The sequence below is a fragment of the Semicossyphus pulcher genome, unplaced genomic scaffold (assembly GCF_022749685.1).
Source record: "Semicossyphus pulcher isolate SPU_LCO1_2020_fin unplaced genomic scaffold, fSemPul1.0.p SCAF_14, whole genome shotgun sequence".
In the NCBI taxonomy this organism is placed as follows: Eukaryota; Metazoa; Chordata; class Actinopteri; order Labriformes; family Labridae; genus Semicossyphus; species Semicossyphus pulcher.
In genome coordinates, this window is record NW_027211648.1 from 11495537 (window position 1) to 11520293 (window position 24757).

General features: G+C 44.2%; 1 protein-coding gene across 1 annotated transcript in view; it reads right to left on the reverse strand.

Moving 5' to 3' along the window:
• Positions 1-4573: 4573 nt before the first annotated feature.
• aqr (aquarius intron-binding spliceosomal factor) overlaps positions 4574-24757 on the reverse strand; it is a 54601-nt gene continuing 34417 nt past the window's right edge. The window contains exons 29-36 of the mRNA XM_069662382.1: positions 24595-24666; positions 23713-23900; positions 23421-23592; positions 17869-18039; positions 11193-11278; positions 6648-6822; positions 5290-5400; positions 4574-4957 (exon numbers count right to left, since the gene is read on the reverse strand). Coding sequence (XP_069518483.1) covers positions 4691-4957; positions 5290-5400; positions 6648-6822; positions 11193-11278; positions 17869-18039; positions 23421-23592; positions 23713-23900; positions 24595-24666 — 1242 coding nt within the window. The 3' untranslated portion in view covers positions 4574-4690. The remainder of the gene's footprint in view (positions 4958-5289; positions 5401-6647; positions 6823-11192; positions 11279-17868; positions 18040-23420; positions 23593-23712; positions 23901-24594; positions 24667-24757) is intronic.

Consider the following 24757-nt stretch of genomic DNA (forward strand, 5'->3'; position numbering starts at 1 on the left):
TCTTTAATAGAGAAAAAAAAGTAATTTTATTATAAAAAATTTAAGAAGAAATAAGAAATGATAATTTACCTGCACTGTTCATCCATCCATCCATTATCTATGCTGCTTATCCTGTTTAGGGTCGCAGGATACTGGAGCTGATCCCAGCTGTCACTGGGTGAGAGGTTGGGTTACACCCTGGACTGATCACCAGTCAATCACAGGGCTGACACATAGAGACAGACAACCATTCACAGTCACACTCACACCTACAGACAATTTTAGAGTCATCAATTAAGCTAATGAGTATGTCAATATGAGTCATTGGACTGTTCCGGAGTACCCGGAGGGAACTGACACATGCACAGGGAGAACATGCAAACTCCATGGAAGACAGAAAGGCCCACTTCGTCCGAACCGGGATTTGAAGCAGGAACCCTCTAGCTGAGGCGACAGCGCTAACCACTGCACCATTAGATTAGAATAAAATAATTTCGAACCACAACCAAAACAATCGCATTGCAGACTGAAGCTGCACTATTCAATATTTTTGTTTACAACTGATCTAATCCAGATGTGCTGTTTGAAACGGTTGGTTGAAGTAAAAGCTCTGACAATCCCACAGTACGCTACCTACCGACAAAGCTAGCATCTAGCTACTAAACATAAGGGAGCATTTATCAGCTTAAGGGCTAACATTTCTTTCAAATGGTGGTGGAAACCAAAACAGAGCTAAAAGGGCATGAAATGAAACCCTGATCTCCTCGATGACTTGACTCTCTGTATGAATTCTGTTAGTCTGCAGACTAACTTGGCTTTTGTTGTTTGTTCTTTTTTTCAGTAAGTTGTGGCAAAACAGTTTTGCTCGCGGACATGTTGTACATTTTGTTATGCAACCCCCGAATGGGCACAAAAAAAAATCAATGAATGCTCCTAAAAATTGTTGATGAGTCATGTATCCACTGTTAGACAGTAATCTAGGTTGAGATAACCTAGTTAACTGTCTAAAAGTGATCTGCCTGACTTCTTTTTTAACTCTAGCTGGGATAAGCCCAAACCCCGGATGACACTTTACAGCCATAAGCAGGTAAACTAAATTATTGAAGGAAACCGAATTCAACTCGCTCATATCTCCAGTGTTCTCTGGGTCTCTATTTACCTTCACCTTTAAATTCCACCACATGGATTTCCCACCAAATACTGTACACAACAAGTGAGTCAACAAACACAGAGGGCAAGTTCAAAGCAGTTTAATCGCATTAAAAGTTCCCATACAGTCATTTACAAGTCTAAGCATTTCCATTGTTAAATTGCCGTATTCGCTCTTATCGTCTCCTTGCAGTGTCATCATGAATTAAACTGCAAACACAGACCATGAACACAAAGCCTGTTTCCTTCCTGACAAACCCGTACAAATGTGAACTCCACGGTTAATTACGTGTTAACAGAGCGACTGGAATCCATTTTCCAGACCTTCCGGACCTTATTGTTACATAAAAAGTTTCTCACTTTATTAAGCGCCAATCATCTCAGGATATCTCCACATAAAGACATAAACAGTCCTCCTCAAAGTGAAGGCTCTTCTCTGGAGAAGAGCCACAATCTTGCCTTAGATCTCCGGCCCGGATCCCTCCGGATGGATCTCAGCACAAAGGCTTGCCGTGCCTCATGTTATTGGCGCAGGTTCGGCCCAGGTTGGCCCCCTCCAGGAGGAGATCGGAGAGTCTGTCCAGGCCGAGGCAGGTGGTGAGGGGGCTGACGAGGCCGTACAGGCCCCCTAAGGTGATCGCGAGGGGCCAGCCGATGCACAGCAGAATCACCAGCCAGATGATGCACCAGAAACATGACCCACAACTGGCCATCCTAGACTGGGGGAAAGAGAGGACGATGAGAGCTGCTAATCAAATCGGACATATGCATGTTTAGCAAAGCCAAATGCTTCAACTCAAGTTAGCAGACACACAGTTCGAACTTGTCATCACACGTGAAAGAGACTTGCTCCGTCACTACAATAGCATCAAGGTGTTCCTGTGAGTGTCCGAGCCTCTTCGGCGCTGATGTGAGATTATCAGATTGAAACGTGCCCTGTTGATGATCTGGATGTACTTGTCAGGATTAGGCAGTGGCCTTGACAAAGCATGATAAGCTGGCAACCCCAAGCAGTAACCACCAGGCCCGTCCGCCTGTTGAAGTCACCGTGCCGCCCACTTACGCCGCGATGAAGATCAGCGCTGGCACATTAGTCACCCACTAATAGCAGATCAGCAGAGATCATGCATAACTTTGGTAATGAGCATTACTTCATCTGTCAGGGCTGATAACACACAGCGGCTAGGAGTATCATGTGCTGCTATTCCGAGCAATAAATATGCCTGTTGTTTAATCCCTGATGAAATACTGCTAATTGGAATGCTATGTGATGATTTATGCAGAGTATTGTTAGAAATATGTGCCGGCTTTAGAAACATTTTCCAAGAAATCTACTGTTAAGAGAGAGCAGCTTTTTGTGTGTGGGTTAAAATCCAGCAGAAAAATCCACCCCGAGGCCCCAGCCTTGAAGTTGAGATTGTAAAACTGATGGTTTTAGCGAGTGTGAAAGTGTTGTTTGCTGTCAGATTCCCTAAGCCTGTTTTTAGCTTTAAGAAACCACGGTCGGATCCTTCCCCCCCCCCCCCCTCCTCCTCCTCCCCCTCAAGGCACTTCTGCCTTGACTCTACATAATGTGTGATTTCCTGTTGTGACACCGCTGTCACTTAGGGTTGGGCAATAAATTACACACTCAACAAGAGCGTGTCCCACGGTGGATCCCGTGCTTTTGGGAAACGCCTTCACATTATAAAGAGAGAAAAAAAAGCCCCTAAACTACAATTATTTTAAGGGCAGGATGACTTTGCACAACTGGACTTTGACCTCTGCCGTAGCCGCAAACCTTTAATAAGCACTTCAGCTCTCTAGCCATTAAAAGTCTTCCTCTTGCACCTTGTGTATCTCAATTCTTTTAAAATGTGCTGCAGCATATGAGGCACTTTTATGTGGCAAATTACAAGCCACTATACCGTGAACAATAACACACCGTCTGTGCTCATAACCGACTGTGCGTTAACAGTTTTACTGCATGATGTTAGTCTCTGTGACATACCAGCCCGTAGCAAGAGGTTAGAAGGGAAAGCATTGCGAAGTAGCTATTAACCTAATGAATACCTGTCGTGTGAGTATAAAAGACATGTTCACCTTCAGCAGAGTAAAGCTTCTGGAGGAAGTGTGCTCCTGGTCTCCTTGCAGATACTCCTTCCAGTCTCCCAGATCCTTTCTGAGACGTTGTGCGAACAGCAGTAGCCACTTCCCACCAGTTAGCTCTAATTGACTAAAACAAGGCACCGCAGGCAACTGGATTCTCAAGAGTCCAGCTGGGAGAAAACAGAAAGATAGTAAGGGGAAGGCTCGAGGGGAGGGAGGATATTACACAATGCAGACATTCATGTGACTCAGGGAGAAGCGTGCTTGCTGTCATGGGTTTTGTGGAATGAGGAAAACACATGATGGAATAACATTTGTTTTATTGCTGCATTAAAGTCTATTGTGATAAAGAGCATCGTAGGATACACAGTGTTTGTTTTTTGGTTTCAATGCCAAAACATTTTTCTGTAATTCATAAACTCAGACGACGCCGACAGAGATTATCTCCCTTATCTAACCTCCCATTCTAATCCTTTCTTCAGCCGACAGAAAGACGCAGCCTACTACTCCAAAATCCTCATGCCAACTCTGATCCCGGGCGCCCTGCTCTCACATGATGGAAAAAACAGACATTTCACGGCTCCACACTCGACTGAATGCAGAAAATGTGTCTCTCCACATCTATCAACACATGGTTCTCCATCAGGTCTTCTGACTGGCCCGGGCTGGAGCAGCTGTGCAGCTGACCTGTTCTCTCCGCCTGCCTGAGGTATGATGTAACAACAACCAACCTCTGGTGCATGATAATGAATTTCAGACTTCCAGTCTGTGTTGTTGCCTGCGGGGCTGTGGACTGAGTTAACCTCTTCTTTTTATGTGTATAAATAAAAGTAGCGAGAACTGCGCTTGAAGTTGCCAACCCAAATTTTTAAACCTCAAATTATCTGCTTGAATTTGACGCAGCTGATGCGATCTATCCTGCAGAGCAGTGAGCTGTTGGTGCTCCACACAAAGTTATGAATGGCAGAGGATTTAAGGGCTTGCTGGTTGAGTGACTGTGTACATCCAGAGGGCGAGTTGAAATCCCCCAGCATGCACACTGGCCCTTGGGTGAAGCGACTGACCTACAAACGCAGCTTAGTCGCGGCTTGTGTCGCTGGTATCGGCTGAGCCAACCAGATTTCAGCTGTGCTTAAAGCAGAGGAGGGAAACAGATGAATGGATGGACGTATCATGACAGAGAGATTTCATCAAGGCTTAAACATGTTGACTATACAGCGTATTTGTCTGTCGATGTGTGCATGTGAGAGGGATATAGATAAGAGACTCTTAAAGAGTATTATAGTGCTCAGGGGGGTGCCCATACTGTTGAGTAAAAAACATCAGACAATGAAGGATTTCAGATATTTTAATAAAAAAGTACAGATGGTTACAAAATACAAACGTTCTAGAAAAATCCCACTAATGTTTTCAAAAGGGGCATTTGGTCCCCTTAATACCCGAGGCACCTTATTAGACCCCTTATCTTGATGCTCTACTGCTGCTGCTCCTCCTCCTCCTCCCCGTCACTGTCGCTGTCTCTGCCGGGGTGCTCTGGCATCTTAGCGTGCTCCGCTGTGTCTTGATTTTCCTTCTCCTCACTGGTGTCCTCAGACTTTGGCTCCGAGCTCGCCCCTCCTTCCGGGGCTTCCTGCTCCATGGGGGTTTCTTCCTGCGGTTCCCCTGAGCTGGCTGGCGCCATCTCAACAGCAGCATCTGCCTTGGTTTGTTGCGGAGGCAGAGCCAGACTCTGCTGCTGCTGCTGCTCGGGGGGAAAAACAAGATTCAATATAAGATGATGTCCATCTTTATTTTCATATTATATTACGTACAACTTGCAGACAAATCGAGCTGCATTCTGCTGGGATATACAGTTATTTTTGTTATGCTTTTAATATGTGATGTAGTGTAAAAATAACCGGAGCTTAACTGTTAATATGCTTGGCTTGTAGCATGTTAATTTTCTACATGCACCGCTACATCAAATCTCTTACATCTGACCTAGTTACTGCGCTGCATGCAAGTTTAAAGGTTAAAAACACCCAAAAAGACTTTAACTCTTTTCATGCTGGTACTAATAAATCTAATTTTTACCTGTCTGTACTTCTGGGAGGTCTGGATCATGTGCATGTACATGTTATACACCAGTTTGGCCATCTCAGGCATGTTCTTGATGATTTGGTCCGGCTGTCCAGAAGCATCTCTCTGAGGGAAGGAAACAAAATAAATCCAGGATATGATGCGAGAGGAATCATAATGATGTTTTCATCTGTCAGGCACCACATGGTGAACTACTGATCGAATGCAAATGTGTAGAGAAATTCACCATTCACCTGCCCACTACCCGCTTGTTATTTGAAAGCAAATGTCTCTCAGCTCGCAGCTACAACAGCTCACGTATCAGAGGGATTCAAGGCTGCAGAGTTTTTAATTTGACAGTATTAGTATGCAGACAGAGTCTTACAGCCTAAACTGAGGAGTGAGGGGAGCAGCATATTCAATCTGCTGGGCTGTTTCCTCCTAAATACAGGGGTGAAGCTCTCAGACGCCCTTTGGGCATCAAGTCAAAGTGAATAAACGGCCTGCTACAGTACAGTAAAAGTTAACTGTGTGTGGTTTATTGCTTTTAAACTATCAGTAAAAACATCAGGGTGTTAATGCGTTTCCCAGTGATTAGACATCAAGCTTTAAAGTCTGATACTAACCAACAGTGCTAGTGCAAGATCTTCACGCAGCATTAAGCAGCAGTGTTCTCCTGTATCTTTATGAATGCTTCTGAATCAGCATTGTTAAGCCGCCTGTCAAAGTTCTAGTTGAGTGTTGCCAGACACAAATCCGACTGTTAATCTGCATCTGCGTGTAAGCAGCAGGGGTTTACTGACTCCAGATAGACGGGCTAAGCAGGGGCCGCATGTGTGTGCCCGAAAGGCCTGTCCCCCCTGGGGATGAACACTCCAGAGTCAGAGGAAGTGTCAGAGGCTGTGGGGTATTTTAGACACCCCTGTTGCCGCACACGCCAGTCAGCGAGATAAAGTGACCAGACAACAGTTATCTCATGCCGGCCTGGCGGGATTTGGGAGAGTGGTTTTGCCTTCTGACCTTTGAGGGTTAACTATAGCCGGGTGCTTGATTCAAATGCTTGCAGAATTCTGTTAACAGACCAGAGCCTGTGCATAAAAGCTGCACTATAACGAGGGAGCAGTGAGGACCAAGGGGAATGGAGATACCACTCAGAATATAGAGGCAGGATTAGACCGAGTCAGGAGGCTGTGGCAGCAATGACGTGGAGGGAAGTTTAAGGGTGCTGCAGTTATAAGGAAACAGGCGCTGATGTGGAACATGCTTGGTTTTGTTAGCAAATCTGGAGCTTGTGTGCTTCATTACCAGCCGAATTAAACGGAGTGGAAGATTATTGAGCTTTAAGAATCGAGTGTGTGCATGCGTGTACGTACAGGCTGCTCCTGGCTGTAGTACTCGTGCGGTCTGATGTGCAGCTGCAGAGGCCTGGCAGTGAGCTGGTTGAAGGCAGGAGTCAGCTCGAAGCAGTTTTGGAACAGCGACACCCGCGCAAAGATGTACAGACCCAGCCTGGCTCTCGACATGGCGACCACCAGACGCCTCACGTCCCTGCAGAGCGATAGAAAAAAAAAATCAGAAAGTTGAAAATTGGTTTGACACTAAGGGCAGGGAAAGAAAATCAAAGAGAAGTGGCGAGGGTCGGGGGAGCAAAGTGTGAAATTGTAAGAGGAGAGGAAATCGTGTGTAGGGGCAAAAACAAAAAACTGAAGAAGAGGGATCAAAGGGAAGGAAGCAAGAAGAGATTGTTAGGAAGAGAAATGCAGCATAGTGTAGGAGGAGAGAGGTTTAGTGAGGGATCAGCAGCAATAGGTGATGGGAACAAATAAAGTGTTGAAGGGAGAAATAAAGGAGTCGAAGAGGCCATATCTTTTGAATGGTTATTCTCATGGGTTTCACATTTTGGGGTGTTTATTGTTCATAGTGAAAAAGACAAAACTGCATAAATTCCGTGTTTTTCCAGAATCACATTTTTAAAATGTGCCGTTCAGAACAGCTGCAGGTTTCAACGTAGAACCTTGCTCTCGCTGAAATCGACCAATCGTCATTCACCGTCATTCACCTCAGGCTGCCTTCTCGCACTAGCTTGTAGCCAAGTCGTTGTTGACATTCCAACTTACCATTCTGATACCTCCTGTCGATTCTGTCTCGTACATATAAGGCTGAATAGCCGATACTAGAGCAATCATGTTTTCTACAACTTTGGGGTTACAGTGCAGTGCAGCCCCTCCCCCTACGCTGTCACTCCAAATACTGTCAGCCAATCGTGGCTAAGGTCTAACCTTTGAATGGCAAAACGGCTTGTTGGTTTCAGGAGGAAGGAGAGGCTCCGAAAAATAATCAAAGTAAAATAAGAATACAATTTTTAAAACGAAACAAACGTTACCAACATGATTCAACAACACGTTAGAATAATATGTCCTCTTTAAAGGCAAAGTGCAGGGATATATAAGACTGCCAAAGAAAGGGGGAGGTGGGAGACGACAAGGGAGGGCAGATAAGTGGAGTTTTCTTCTTGCTGTGGAGCAGAATTAGGACATTACAGACAGAGGAGTCATTTTGTTGTATTTTGCTGGAAAAATCCAGAGCGGTTGTTTACCTGACTTATGTAAGAGAAATGCAACTGAACATTCATGTATCCAAGTTTAACAGCTAAATAAACAGTGCAATCGAACACACAGTAAGCCATAGTTTAGGGTACAAAACCCTATTATAATAGTGTGCATCCACACATTGAGCTACACTACAAAAGAAGTATATATTACACTCGGTCAAAGAGAGGAAGCGGCTTCTAAAAGCCACAAAAATTTGCTCTTTCACAAAGCGAACCAATAAAAAAGAGGGAGGGGAACAATTCAACCCCTTTTATTATGTAATAAATCCTCATGCTGTGTGTTTTAGGTGACTGGATGTGCAAACTTTTGGAGCCATGCAAAATATAACCGTTTAACTGGTCTATAAATCTTTGAGACAATAGCAAACTGAAGAAGGAAAGAGAAGCTTATGAGGGGGAGGGGGTGTTTGGATTACTCAAGCAGCTCTGTGGTTTGATGTACAGGAATCTGTGCACGCGCCGATGTCTGTATGCATGCACTTCACCTACATACATCGACGTATGCCGATGCTGAAATGCATCAAAAAATGTGGAATGTGTCCACCTGAGCACTTCATAAGATTAAGAGGATTAATCCTTGCAATATGCATGATGAGGCCCATGAATATGCAGAAGGGAAAAAGGGCTTATGGAAAGCATTGTGCCGGGTTTATGAGGGAGTTAACGTGTACAGCTCATTTATGTGAAACTGCAACTAACTGCAAATTTCAAGCACGGTTCTAAACTTGAAAGAGCAACATTTCCACAGAGACAAACTACAACAGCCGGCAACCAATGAGCACAGAGTTCAAGAAGAGATGAACCAATCACGAGGCATGATAGCCCGTGGACATGGCACTAGTGAGGGACGCCCACCTGGGCTGTGCTGTGACACGGCAGGGCAAAGTGGACGAATAATGTTTGCGTGAGCGTGTGTGTCCCCATGTGTGTGTGCGTGTGTGTACATGTCAGAGCGTGTCTGGATCTGTCAGAGTGTGCTCCCGCATGTGACCGTGCCTGTGTGCATCAGCAGGAATGCTTCTCCTGTCAAAGCGAGGGTCAGCTCGTCATATGGTCAGCTGCGTCCCCTGTGGTTGTCACGGCAGCAGATTGCCATGAGGAGGGATGCAGGAAGAGGGGAGAGTACAGGAGGAGGAGGGGGAGGGTTGTGAAGTAGGACTTAGTGGCACACCACGGAGATCCCAGTATGTGGGAAAAACACAATGACAAAGAAAGATTTCCCATGAACCACTGCTCTTTCAAACACTCAGCTCTCCATTCAGAAGTGTCGAAGAAGCAAGATATGAATGAAAATGAAGTTACACTAAAACTATGAATAAATGGATTAAAATAACAGTTTCTGTTATTGTAAAACAACCAATTTTACACATTAAAGTCTGTATATAGGATTTGTGGAATACTAATTAATATGTAATAAAGTCAAATGACATCTCGAGGAAGCGTCGAGTAAGTAAGTTTGAGACTAAAGAAATGGCGAAGTGGTGAGCTTCTCATCTCAGCTCGAGGTTGGCACCTCATAATTACTTAAAGGAGAAATTCACCCCCTGAAAAAGCCACTGTCAGTCAAAGCTGGTGTTCTCTGTAATCGATAGAAACAATAATATTTGAAGTTGGCGCCATAGCTGTGGAGAAAGTTGTACAAACGGCTTGTGGTTTCGCTCATTCTACACTCCTACAACACCCAGCGTGCATTGCGCCCCTCCCTCTGAAAGGAACGGCCCAGCTAGAGACGCTTCAGGGCTGCAGTTTATATTTCAATCCTGACGATTTTGAACCAGACATGACATTGGAAGCGGGCGTCCTAGATTGAGGAAGTGTAGTTTGGCGAGCTACCTGGCCTCCGCCAGACTACGTAAAACGAGCCACCAACGATGGTGGAGGTTTTCCAGGGCCCATTGGAGAAGCGGATAGCGTCCTCTTAAGGCACAGAGCCAAATTGCACTTTTTTCTACCATAATGGCATTAGCTCCCCATAATAGCACTGAGGTTGAAAATTGGTGAACTGGCCCTTTAAGAGACACTGTGGGTAATCTAGGCACCGTGCTTTAACGCTGAAGATAAATGCATGGAACGAAGAAGACGATATCTTGAATATACAAGGTGCTACTGTACTCTTCCTCACCGGATAACTGAAGTTGTAGCACATTGTTACAGAGACAGCTTCTGATAACCTTCGCCAACCTTCCCACTTAGAGTGGGCTGAGAGTGTGTGTAAGGCAGTGTGCAATATCCAATGTAAGACAAGATCAAATGAATGATACTGTGAGGAGAGCAGGCGCTGCCAGCAAGATAAAGTGCCACTTTCTGTGGCCTGCTGCACTTCTCATTACAGCTCCATGAATTCATTGCTTTATCTGTGAGATGAGGAAGGAAAAAAAATACAGTTTTTAAGTGTTTTTTTTTTCTTGCAGCTGAAAATGACCACACTCAAGGGTGGGGTGTAGTTGGGGGGCACGTATTTAGCTACAAAAGGAATAAATTATTAGTTGCACTGGGGTTCCAATTTGCCGACTGTCCGATGTGAAAGCGGGGGGATGCCCAGGCAGTGCAGCTGTGATAAAACTGTGAGCGATGCAATTCCAACGGCAGCTACTGTACATCACAGCCCGAGGCCAGCATGGCATGCTGAAGTACTGTGGAGGAGTTCAGCCTCGGGTGTCTGTTATTAAAACATGCAGCGTATTAAGAGCGAAGAGCTCGCCTGAATCTCATAGCTGAGGAGTGAAAGGGCGTCTCGCTACAAATCGATTCAGTGAAATGAGGAAGGAGGTGGGAGAGGAGACGAGGGAACACGGAGATAAGGAGACGGAGACCAGCAAGTGTAGTTAAGCGGATAGCAATGGGACGTACTGCTGCAGTTTAGTTAACCATCACGCCTCTTAATGACTGTTATATGGTATGCCTTTGATCAGAACAGAGCTCTTTGTTTAATAGTCTCACCCCAATCATTTGAGCACAATGGCTTCTCTTAACCAGGACAGATGTAAAGTGAGCTCTGCGGACGCTCCTGTCCTCCCTGCTTCAAAATTAAGCTCATACGTACTTCAAGACAGCCGGAGTGTTATGGCTGTTTTTCCTTCAGCAAACTTTTGTCAGTGCTTACACGCGACAAAAGCAGCGAGCCTCCTGAGAGCAGCTGTCTCAGGAGAGCTAAGTGCCTACATTTCTGCTGTGTTGTTCCTCCGGAGGATGTGTATCCAAGTTGCAGATCCTCTTAGACAAGTTTGTTTAGTAGACGAACAGCAGCTGTTGGTGTCCATTTAGGGTCAGGCGAGTGTTTCTGCCTCACATGCATTGAAGTAATTACCTCAGGTGTCCCACGGCTTTGGTGCGGACCAGTGAGAGGATGATGTAGTCATTCTGCTGACCCTGGAACCTGTCCACCGTTGTCACCTGCACAGACACGCAAGCAAATGTATTATAAAACCAAAAAGAAAAAACCCACACAAATAACACACAGATAAATGCAGACTGAGCTATGGCAGCTGATGTATTTTGCAAAGTAAATGAGTGTGTGCTTTTCAGGTGGGTGGAGGGATTTAAGTGGAATGTTTAGAGACAGAAGCGTGGCTGCTTTCCTTCTTAAATTCTTCTTTTATATGTATTTTTGAGGGGTGGTAGCAAAGCTGCTGCCTGTGTTTTCTTGTTATTGCTGTTATCGCTTTAGGCCACACGGGCAGCCAGCAGGGGCTAATACGGCTTTTGCTGTCACTAACCTCTTACCTGGGCCCCTGAGACTCAGGGCCAAGGTACTCGGGGCCACACTGCTCGACTGGATCAGAGATTATTTCAGTCAATGGAGGAAAAGTGTCTCTGTGAGATTTTTTTTTCTTTAAAGCAAAAGGAACGTCTTGTCAGCCATTTTTTTTATACCCTGGTAATCCTGTCTTCCTGAGAAGTGTACTTATTCCTGTACATGAAAAACAGAGCGGTGTTTTGACTTTGTCAGTGGTGTTACACCTTACATAATAAAGAACACATACTGCACTTGAACTCAGAACTTTATACCAAGCAAGGAAATTGATTAAATGAGACCCTGTTAAACATGAACCCGTATAATATAGCTGTACTGTATGTATGATGAGCGGCCCCTAAAGCATTTGTCATTTAAAGGAGAAATTCGCCTCTGGAAAAGCCACTATCAGTCAAAGCTGGTGTTCTCTGTAATCGATAGAAGCAATAATATTTGAAATTGGCGCCATAGCTGTGGAGAAAGTTGTACAAACAGCTTGTTGTGTCACCCATTCTACATTCCTACAACACCCGGAGGCATTGCGCCCCTCCCTCTGAAGGGAACGGCCCAGCGAGAGACGCTGGAGTGAAATACTATCGTTTACCAGACAAGGACATTGATCGCTGCAGGCAATGGCTCAGAGCGGTACAGAATCCGAAATACGACGAGAATATACCGGTGGATCGTCTAAAAAATATTCAGGTCTGCAGTCTATATTTCAAACCTGACGGCTTCTTTAGATTTAAGAAGTGTAGTTTAGCAAGCTCCCTGGCCTCCGCCAGACTTGGTAACACGCGTCATGTAGCGGAGGTTTTCCAGGGCCCATTGGAGAAGCGGATAGCGTCCTCCATAGGCACAGAGCCTTTTTTTCCTACCATAATGGCATTAGCGCCCCATAATAGCATGATAGGACTGAGGTTGAAAATCGGCGAACTGGCCCTTTAACATCTATGCACAACCCATGGCAAAGTTAAGCAGTGTATTGAGGGAGTATGTTTTTAAAGGGATTTCAGTCACACGCTCAGTCTTTGGTGCCCCTTGCACTGAAAGGTGAAGTCCTGGGAATGTTTCTCATGACAATATTACAGGAGTCACATGACTCACATTTCAAAGTATTTCTCCGGCTTGTATTGGTATGAAACTCTCACAGATGAATCATCAGTCTTGAGGCTTTGTTGAGCCAGCCCTCTGGTTGTACATGTTATTGTACAACACCAACGCATGTCCTATTACATGCTCTATATACATTTTTCTTTTACACAGCAGTTGACTCATATTTCAGATGTATTTATTATTGTGAGGCGTTTACTGATTTGACTGTCCCCTATATTTACTTGATGTTTTCATGGCATAATGTTATTTCAAGAAAACATACGCAGAGATGACAGGTGGATGATCAGAGACATGGCGAGTCTAGGGTCCACTATTGTGGTGTTATGCTGTCAGCACAAAAACGATTGTCCAAATCAGAAAGAGTACTGTTAGCCTTACATAAAGTAAAACTGCATTCAAATAGAGATTACATGAAGAAAACAGGCCTTAAGTTGTTATTACTTATACAAAACAAATGTGGCTATATGGACTACATGATATAAGAAACCTAAGCCTTAGCCTCTCCTCTATAGATCTGCTCTCTAAAGTGGATCAATAGGACATCAGCTACCATTGAGAAGCCACACAGACCCAGAACTACAGCAACCAACCTATGGATCAACCATGCTAAATAAATCATCCTGTGGCTGCGGTTACCGCCTATTAGCTAACGCTACTTTAAGTGAACTCTAATTTGCACCTCCTTTAAAAGCCTTTTTGGGCTAACAGGAAGGGTGTGAGGGGGGGGGGGGGAGTGTGAGAATGAGTAAAAAGAGGTAGAGATGGGGCTGATGATGTAGTAGTCCAATATTTATTTACGTCTCCCTGTTGCTATGTAGAACAGGTGCAGCACCAGAGGCAACAATATGTCGCTTTTACAATAGCATGAGGCGTCGCAGGCTGCATGTTCGAATCAAACAGCCGTGGATTGCATGCATGCACATGTTCACAAAAATGTGGCATATACAGACACACTCAGGCACAGCCGTTGTTGAAGCAGGCTGTAGAGGTGCACTTAAAGTGGGTATAAATGCACGGTTTTAAACCCATAACAGTGCAGATTGTTCAGCAGAGAAGGGATGCTAAAGAGTGACTGAGTTATTATTAGCCCACAGACAGTGACAATGAAGCCTAGATAGAGAGTCTCCCCCAAGGCGTAGCATTTTGCATGGTGTTTAGTTATTTATGAGAAATCTTCCAGGGAGTGAGTTACAGAGGTCATGTCATTGTGGCACATGCATGTGTGTGGATCCAATGAGACACACAAATATACAGAATGTGCTAAAGCCACATAATCATGCAGTTTGCTGCTAATAGAAGCAGTTGACTGATTATTATTTGGCCCTCCTCCTTATACCACTTTCCCACCTAAATTTAGCGCGTTGACGCAGGTTTTTCAGACCCTGGCAGACCTGCTTATAGATTGTCTCTTTTCCCATTGCCAGTGAAGTATACTCCTTTTGGTCGCTTTTCTGCTGCGTCACCGTCTGACGTCACAAACGCGAAAGAGAAAGGGTTAGTAAACAGTGAAGATGTTACGTTGGTTAGGTCTTTATTGTATCTATCACTCATTTAGTCTGTTTAGTAATCTCGGCGCCGTCAAATTTGGAACGATGTTCGAGCGCTGCTCAGACGGTGACGGGCGGAATTTGTAGATGAGATGACTGCAGAGTCGCATAAGTTACCGACGGAGCATAGCATCATGACTGCAGAGTCATTTGACCTTTCCCATTAAGCATAAAAGCCGGGAATTAGCAGGTGTTATTGGGTTTTTTGACCAGTGGGAAAGCGGCTTTATTGTCATCAAGACAATGACATACTATCTCAGCTGAAGCACGGACCTCTCCCCTGCCTTTCATTGTGACTCACTCTATCCTATCCTGCGATGTCTTATTCACAGCAATTACCTCCTGGAATGTGAAGAGGTTACACCGCCACATTATGGAACTTTTCAGAAGAAACTCTCCAGGAAAACAGGGTGTAGATGATTCACATATCCACATAAGTGTCTGGATATAATATCTGTTGGCATAAGGCATGCTGGGACATGTTAGTGAGATGTTTTCCCATCTATTTCAACATATCCTGGTTCTGACGAAGAAGCGCGAGACTTGCTTTTCTGTTGATAACACGGAGGAGAGACACAGGAGGAATGGGGAGCTTAAGCTGGTGTGTTTTTTGTGTCGCCTGGTGCTAAGTGGCCTTTCTCTCCTTTTCTGTCTAATTAACATAATCATGGCAAAATGGTCTGTCTGGTGACATCTGCTTGGCTTCAGCCATTGTGACATATTGTCAGCCACACTGTGGACCCAATGCTCAGCGCCATGACCTTTCAGCTGCTCAGCATTTCACCCACAAGAGCCCCCCTTCTTTCCTTTTCATCTTTCTCCCTCTTCGGGCATCTTCCTTCTCAGCGAGCCTGTCACCCCAGTCACTTTATCACTTGGCATGCATTCTGACTAAGCCCATGAGCACAATGACTGACGCTTCATGTCTTAACGTTGCGGGACGTTTTACATGACCAAGCACAATTTCTGGCAAGCTGTCAGAGTGTGACATGTTCTTGAAGACAAAGCAACGAGGTAGCGCTGCACAGCACAAAATACAGACACAACATGGGATCAGCGCCACGCACACAAAGACGAAACGATGATCCAGTTGCTTTCTGCTTGGTAGGAAATCAATAAACAGAAACAAGCTGGAACTTGTTTTTGTGCTTTTATGTGTTAGAGGAAAAGAGTTTGTTGATTTAAGTCTTACATCAGCCTGTAAAATCGGAAACCACCCAGAGACGCACAAACCCATCAATGCTTTGGCTCCTTTTAGGATAGTTGTTGCCAGAAGAAAGAAGAATTGAGAATAACAGCTGCATTATTTCCCCGATAAAACCCCCAAAAGATTAAAACAAACTGAATTCGGGCTTACATTCAGTACGTTCGGGCTGACCAATAGAACTGCGACACTAAAATTTAATTGGCCAGTGGGGAAAATCACTTTGCTCACCATTCAAACCACACAAGCAAGAGAAAAAACAACTAAAATGTTTGATGAACACAACATAATCTGGCAGCCTCTCCCGCTATGGCACAATAACACTCCCAACTAACTGGAGATTTGTCATTTCCACTCCATTCTTGCAACTTTCTCTGGCATGCCTATACCGCCTGTTAAGTGTTTGAGAGCCTGAAAGAACAGAGACCAAAGAAAGGTGTGTGAATGTGGGTGGGGGGAAGAAAAAAGAATGGTAGAATGAGTAAAAGCATAACCTGAGGCGAGCGGGTAAAAGCATTTAGCAGCGCAAACAGAAAACGGATTGGGAAACGGTGCCAGCGGGCTGAACACAGAGAAAGGTATGGAAAGAGAGGGGAGAGAGAAGAGGGGGTTGGGGGGGAGATACCGTGGGCTGGATGGAGACAATCTAAGGCTATTCTTCGGGGATGAGCAGAACACCCACTCTGAAATTATGCACACTTAAAGCCTTCCCTCCACTGCACACCTCAGTGAGTTTGATTTACAAAGGTATGCAGCCGGCTGGTATGTAATCTGTTAGGGACAGAGTGCACAACATGATCTAATCTACTCGGGTCTCATGACCTGCCGCAGTCTATACGGTCCCATGATTTGATGGAGCAAATAAAAGCAAGGGTGGAAAACAAATGACCTACAACAGGGTAGTAGAAATGTGTCCACCTTTAGACAATTGACACACTGTTGTTACCGCCACCATGAGAGCTATTCTCTTGTGATTTGGAGATTTCATGGGATGTCTTGCAAATCCAGCTGCCTTGCAAGGTAACATGATTTGGACTAATGTGGAGTAGTAGGACATGTCATCTGTTAACCTGTTAGACTTTAAACTATTTTTCTCATGAAACTTAAAGCTTCCATTTTCAAAAGGTCAGTTTTACTGTTTTCAGTCGTGTCTTTAAAGTGGTAATCTTGAAGATCGCAGTTGCGTTCTCTTTGGCGGCACCTGTGGCGATAAACGGTAATTGCGGGAGCACACTTCCCAGATATCCAGACAGTGTCACATGTGTGACGTGCACTGTTGGCTCCGGTTGTAACTCTTGATTTTCCTCGCCAACAGTCGCTTTCCTTTTTAGACTGTTTGCCTTCTTCTGAGCGTCAAATTTGTTTCTTTTTCTTTGGATTTTCACTTATTTTTGAAGTTGTATCTGTAGTCATCCATCTTTTCTTTGTTTGTTCAGCCATAGTAGATTACTGTTTACTCGCAACACTTGCAGAGACCGGAAAAGCAGCCGCTTAGCTCCGCCTACCCTCTCTGGCAGACCAACCACTGCTGGGTGATGGAAAATGCGTCACTAACTGGGCGCTGCTTGTGATTTTTTCTGCGAAAGTCGCCACAGACACCCAGTCTGTAATACTGCAAATGCAAAGGCTTTCATCAGTGGGCCATAGACTCAACCACCATTGTGTTACCTCATCCAGCGATAGATAGAGACTTAACAGACATTTATTTACATGAAAATCTTCGACATTATATCTTTAAAACCTTTTGGACTTCAAGCTATGTTTCTCATGAACCGTAAAGCTGCATTTTTTAATAGATGTTCAGTTTCACTGTTTTCAGTCTTGTCTTTAACTCAAGTGTTGTCTCATGTGAAGCAGGTGGTTTTGTTTGTATTGAATTCCCAGCTGAAAGAATAGTCAAATATGAGATGAAGTACGGTGTGGCTTCTTTAAACATTTCCTTATTGAAAGCACAGAACAATTATTGCATCATAATCGGAATCAGGTACATCAAATAAAAGTACTTTTACCATGATAAAAGATTTTAGCCATATCACATACGAGAGTGAAAAATGAACAATTATGCAGATCCTCTAATTCAAGAGGTATTGAAATCACGCCACAGGGACAAGGGCAGATGGGACAACATGTAGTTAAAATGTATAAACCTACTTAAACCGCACTAAAAGACAGAAGACACAAGACTGAATTTGTTTCACTCTATTTGAATAACTGAACAAACCGGAGACGTGTTTGCTGATCGAGAGGTCTGGAACCAAAATATGTTTATAATAGTTTTTCCGGTTTATTCAAGACCGTTTACTTTCAAAATAACAGTCAAACAAAGAGAGGACTGACCTCAACAAGTATAATAAATGCTAAAAACAGCCGGTGCATGTGTCCTTACCTTGTTAGGCTGACTAAAGAAGGGATTGCCGGCACATCGCTGGTTGATGACGTCTCTGATCAGGTGCTTTTGTCCGTTGTAGGTGGTGAGGATGCTGATGCGGTCAGCAGGGTAGCCAAGCAGGCGCATGTACATGTACAAAGCCACGCAGTACTCGGCCTCCCCCAGGTTCTGCAAAGGAATAGAGAGAGAAAAGGAGGGGGTAAGAAACCTATGAGACAAAATGTTTTACAATACAGTGATTTAATAGACAGCACTGTCAAGCTGTCTGCTGTGTTTGAGACCTGGCTGTTCTCATTCCCTGGTATTTTAGCATCTTGCTGTTGCCCTTTCTCGCCTGTCAAGTGCGTAACTCTGCAGCCAGATAAAAGCCACATCATTTACACACGAGTAACCGTCTGATTTGGGCTGGAATTAATTGCCTCAGACAGAGCATAACACCACCAGAAGCCAGGCCGGGACCAAATGTCCAAATCTGAGGTCCCCTATATGGAGAGAGAGAGAGAGAGAGGAGGGTGTGTGGCATGATGTGGCTGTGGCTCTGAACAGTTTTATTACAAAGGCCATGTCTACATGTTAATTTTTCAAAACGTAGCTTTTTCTTTGCGTTTCGTCCAGACACAAATGCAGTTTTAGGTCACTGAAAACAGATCTTTTGTAAAACTCCAGCAAAGGAGAAGATTTTTAGAAACTCTGTTTCCACGGAGACGTGTAGACGGGGTAAATTGCGTTTTTGGCTTGTGACGTCAGGCTGTGAGCCTTGCAAAATGACGGACGTGACAAAAAGAGTGATGCTTCTCACCTTGCTAACATGACTTTGTACATGTTTACACATATGTACTAGAGATAGACCGATATGTTTTTTTCAGGGCCGATACCGATACCGATTATTAGTAGTCAAGGAGGCGGATAACCGATATTTGGAGCCGATATTAATTTGCAGTAAAAGTTAAAATATTGGTGTCAAAATTTTGTATAATACAAACTCCAACACTTAACTTTGTTTAAATGCCTTTAAGCATGTTTATTAAACAAGCAAACAAAAAGCGCAGGGAGTTCCCAGGGTCAGCAGCATCTCTTGTAAATTTAACTGAAAATTTAAATAAATAACTAAATAACTTCCTGAAGTTTTATTAAGTAAATAAAACAAAGTTAAATAACATTTGCAAAGAAATGAACTCTTATCGGCCGTCAGATTTGCGTCGATATGCATCAAAATGCCGAATATTGGCGCCGATAATCGGTCTATCCCTAATATGTACAGTTACTCGGAGGTTGCTGAGGAACAGAGGCGTTGGGATGCACTACTCCCAGCAGTAGATTTTTTCAGACTTTTGATTGGCCACGATTCTCTTTTTCTTCTTTGTGTGACCGGGTTATATCGCCGCCTGCTGGTGTGGCATTCTCATGACATTGTTTCTGTTTGTGTTCTGTGTTTTTGCGTTTTCGTTGGGACAGGGATTTTTTTTAAACCATGCTTGTGTGGACGGGTAATTTTTGGAAATGAAGGAGGGAAAAACTTGTTTTGAAAAATATCTGCGTACGTGGCCCAGTACTTAAAATACATTTTTAGTGTATGCAGACAAGCAACCACTCAGAAAAGAAAAACAACACTGTCTTAAACATGCAAAAAAACACCAATCTTCTATAATTAAAGATCTCTTATCTCAATTTCCAACAAGTCCAGGCCCCTCCAGGCCAACGTCACCTCCCAGTGTGACTGAGTGAGGGCTAACATGCATCATTCACCCACTTTACAATCAACAAATTCCTCAGCATGTGCGTCCTGGCACCCAGGCTCAACTCTGCCCTTCAAATTTGACCAAAAAAAATAAATAAATAAAAAAGCAAAGAGTATGCATTATTCATCCTGTTTCAATTAAGCCTGGACTGCAGCCTCACATCTTTGATAATAATGTATGCAGCTTTCATCAACAGTTCCCTATCCAGCTGCACTGGAGTCAACACATCAAAAACAGTGACAGCCTTTGTTCTTCCTCCCCTGTTACCTGTCTCCAAACTCACAACATTAATGACCACACGAATAAATGGTAGGTATGAGCGAGGATATAAAGAAGCGAGGACCCCACTTCATTCAATATTTAGGATGAAGAGTGTTTTTGCGAGCCCCTAATTCAAGTCGTGCGTCTGAATACATAAAAGAAATCCTGCTGAAGCGGCTTCACAGTTTGGCTGCAGAGAAAAAAAAATGTCACGAGGATCCATAAACACATGCAGGAGTCTCACACACCCACAGAGGGAGAAATATCTAAGTAGACATGTTGCTGGCCTTTCAGCTTTGCCTTCCTCATATACATATTTAACATAAATGTGATCTAATGCTGCAACACCCCAGAGAGCGTGTTAATCATATCAACAAGGTCAGACCTAAGCCTTGCAGTTTGAGCTAAATGGCCCGAGGCTACGTGAGGACTGGAGAAAAGGAAGGGATGAAAAAGACAGAGACTAGATGGAGGATAGCGATGTGAGAGAGACATGAGATAATGGGAGGTATAACTCTAGACTACCTGCGAGTGAAGCCCACAAAGCTTTTTGCTTTTATGTTACTTTAAAATGTAGCTTGTGAAGCAGAAAAGCCTCGCCTAACAAGCCTAGTGGCTGAGAAAAGCCGTTTTCTAACAACAGAAGATGTGGATTTAGATAAGCATCTTACCCTTTATGAGCCATCTGACAACTTGGGAAATACTATCAATGAGGCTGAGACTCAATATGGAAAGTGCTGCAACAAATGAGGCGAAGCAGCGGGAACAGACCGTCTGAGCGCGGAGTGTCTGAGTGCACGCAGGTACGCGTGCTTGTGATGGGTGCACAGCTCCTGTTTAAGTGCAAAGCAGGCTTGTGGCAGTGTTTGTTCAGCTGTGACAGGCATTCAGCAAGCACTGGATACATTTGCTTCTCTAGTGTCCGATTTATCCCTTCTGGTTCCTGGGAGAGTGCATGTGTGTGAGTGAGAGTGTGCGTGCATTTAAGCATGTGTGTGTGTGTGTGTGTGTGTGTGTGTGCGTGTCCGCCATAGTGAGTAATACTAGCAATTCCCTTGAGGAGCCTGAAAATGGCAACGGGCAAATGGAGTTGAGGTTCATGTGACCCGGTGCCTCGAGAAGAACACATGGTCTGGATTTAAGAACAATAAGGAGCTTCAGGGACATGAGCGCACACACAGCTGACCGCTGCAGCAGCATTAATGGAGCACTGAGATGTGTTCGCGGCCATGCAGCTTCTACACAAATCTCTACTGTGTTTAGTTATTAACCTTTGAGACAAATTCACTTTTACCTGAAATTAAGGCTTTTTCATACCAAACTCTGTGTTGCCATAGCAACTGCTGTGTTTATTGTGAAATCCATCCATCCATCTATTATCTTCTGCTTATCTGGGGACGGGTTGGGGTGGCAGCAGGCTAAGCAAGGTGACCGAGGCGTCCCTCTGTTTCCAGCTCCTCCTGGGGGATTCCGAGACGTTCCCAGGCCAGACGGGATATATAATCCCTCCGGCGAGCTCTGGGAGTGCCCCGGGGTCTCCTCCCAGTTGGACGTGCCCAGAAAACCTCCAAAAGTAAGGCGCCTAGGAGGCATCCTAATCAGATGCCCGAAACAACTCAACTGGCTCCTTTCTATGTGAAGGAGTAGCGGCTCTACTCCGAGCTCCCCCAGAATTCCCTAGCTCCTTACCCTATCTCTCATTCTTTCTCAGTCACTACTCAAAGCTTGTGACCGTAGGTGAGGGTTGGAAACGTAGATCGACTTGTAAATCGCAAGCTTTGCTTCCAGGCTCAGCTCCCTCTTCACCACGATGGTCCGATACAACGACCGCATTATTGCCGATGCCGCATCGATCCGCCTGTCAATCTCACGATCCAAGACCCCGAGATACTGATACGAGAGATGTTTTTGTTACCTCCCTTACTTATCCACAGAACCACTAAATAAAGCAACGAGTGCCATGTTTCTTTTCCCAAACATTTCACTACTTAAAATGTTACTATCATACTGGACACTTCTGCTGCTAAATTTGAGAGTAACATTGGTGTGGTGCCAAATTAAACTGTTTTTTTAACACCTCTATCAACCCTGCTCGCCCCGCCAACACACACACACAGTCTTGAGTGTCTCAGCAATGACATGATGAAACACAATCTGGCTCCTGTTGTGAAGGACAAACCCACTGGTCTGAGCTGGGCAGCCAGTGTTATAGCTGCAGACTAAGCAGGGTTATGAATATATCATATGGACTGGTAGCTGAACCATTCAGATTTAAAAATGAATGAAGTGCTGTACAACAAGCGATTCAGAGGAAATGGAAGCCGAGAAGGAATGAAGTTATCTGCTCTGGTGGAACTAAGTGTGTGTATCTGTGTAAAGGAGTGGATGAATTGTGCTTGGAAACTGCCACAAATTCTATTACACGGCTATTTCTGCTTTTCTTACATTGTGTATTTTCCTGTGCTATTGATATACAGAACACTGGTGTTTCTATTCGATCAGGATATGTCCTTCACCTTACACATTTCAAGGACAGCCTTCCTTCACTTTTGCAACATAGCCAAAAATAAGAAGTGTCTCAAAACGATGCAGAAAAACTAGTCAATGTATTCGTTACTTCTAGGTTGGATTATTGTTATTCATTATTATCAGACTGCTCTCATAAGTCTCTAAAGACTCTTCAGCTGGTACAAAATGCTGACAGGAACTAGGCAAAGAGATCACATCTCTCCTGTGTTAGCCTCCCTGCTCTGACTTCCTGTGAAATCTAGATTAGAATTCAAAATCCTTGGGTCAGTCAGCCGTGTTAATTGAAATAGTGCATATGGGACTGTGCAGTTTCATGTTGTAAGGTGAAGGGTATTTACATCTCTAGCCTCAGCATTAAATACCAGTTTTGTTTCGTTAGCGTTATTATTAATTTGTTCCTAATTTCATTAAATTAATAATTTTAGTTGATTTGATAAGTTTATAAGTCACAGTTTTACTTAAATAATCATATAATAAGGGCCTGTGTCCACTAACGGCTTTTTTTGCGCTGGCAGCGGCAACAACCTTAATGTCAGAGCACTTCTCACCGGCGCTTACTGTTGCTAGGTTACGAAAGTAGTCTGGCAGCACTTCTGCTTCCGTTGGTAGTGATCGTTAAGCAGCAGCTCTACACCTGGAAACTGTACGCTCAAAAAAACAAAAGGATTATTCTATTTCTGCAGTATTGTTGACAAAGGTAATATCTGAAGTCCCGCCCCTTCTTGGTTTTGATTGGTTGGAGAGGGAGAAGTGACACTGGCTTCTTTAAATTAATAGTGCTTTGAGTGCAATGACAAAAAACTGAGCGCTGAAAAGGCTGAACTGAGTTGGTTTTGTGTTGAAAATAGGGACTGCCAGGGCAAAAAACCCTGCTATGGACACAGGCTCTAAATGTGTAATCTACATGGTAAGCAGACACACAAATTCATTACTGCATGCTGTACATTCTTAATACAAAAAAAAAACACTGGGCTGTGTGTGTATTTGTGTAATGATATGTGTACTACTACTACGACTGACCTGGTAGAAGTAAGGGTTGGGCTCTGATTCTCCCACCCCATTGAAGTCCTCTACGTTAATTAGCTGGAAGTCAAAGGTCAGGCCAGGGTTGGGGACCTGGAACTCAGGCAGCTGCTGCACATGAGGCAGGTTCCCCAGGTGTTTGTAGCGCCAGTTGTACAGGTTACACAGGCTGTGGGACAGAAAGATTAAACTCTAGTTATGTCCTTTATATGAGGAGAGCAATCACTGCATCCTCTGTGACATTACTTTGTTCAAAACTCTAGCTTCATGTTGTGCCAGGGTTACAAACCTTGCACGTGCACGGCCCTGTGCATCCAGATCTATGGTGGGCACTCCCAGACGCACAAACCGGGTGAAGAGAGACTGCTCCATGTTGGAGTACTTCTGGAAGGCCATGTTCTTGATAACAGGGGGCAACTGGTGGTGGTCTCCAATCATGATCCAACGCTTCAGCCTGCTGTAGCCATCCTCTGGGTTCTGCAGAGACCGGAAGACAGAAAAAATGAGTCGTAACAAATCCTGTTGCAGAGAAAACGTCAGTGAAATACACCGTACAGGTCCAACTGAAAAGTACAAGCTATGTTCACGTATACCATCCTTGTGCACTCCATCATGTCCAACTTTATTGAATTTAGTTTTGTCTAATGGCTCTAGAATATCAAATATCCACGTCAGAGAGCCAGTGCAGATTTTATAATCATATCTACGTCATGCTACCAGATTTTGCTAATTGACAAGTCTGATATACAAACCATCGCAGGTTAAGAGCTGATTTAATCTCTGAAATCTGTGATAGGGGTTGAATAGCTGGATAATCTAAGTGTGGTCAGGAGGAATAAACAGTTTCTGTGTGACGTACACATTGCAGAAGCCTCCGACTATGGCTCACTAGACAAAAGAGATAAAGAGAAGCGCTCTGGCGAGCTTGTTAGATGAGCTTAACGATCTCATCTGTAAACAAACATTAGCACTATCTCGGACAATTAGGCACAACTACCAAAGACAAGCACCATTAGTGTGTTTGGAGCCCATAAGTTAGGCGAAAGTGAGGTAGGAAACGGCCGAGTCCTGAGTTAAAGATTAAACTGGGCGATGAGAGTGCTTAGGCCTTGCACAGCCTCAGACATGGAGTTTCCACATAATAAGTACAAATTAGTCAGGACAGGGTTACCTGTAACAGGAGGGGGATGAAAGTCTCGATCTCCAGAATCTGAGCAGCTTCTTCCATCAGGATGTTGTCATACTAGTGAAAAGAATCAGCAGCTTTAATCAGTTACGTAACTGCAGTAAATACAAGCTTCACCAGGTTTTTGTCTTTATGTCAAATCTAGAGA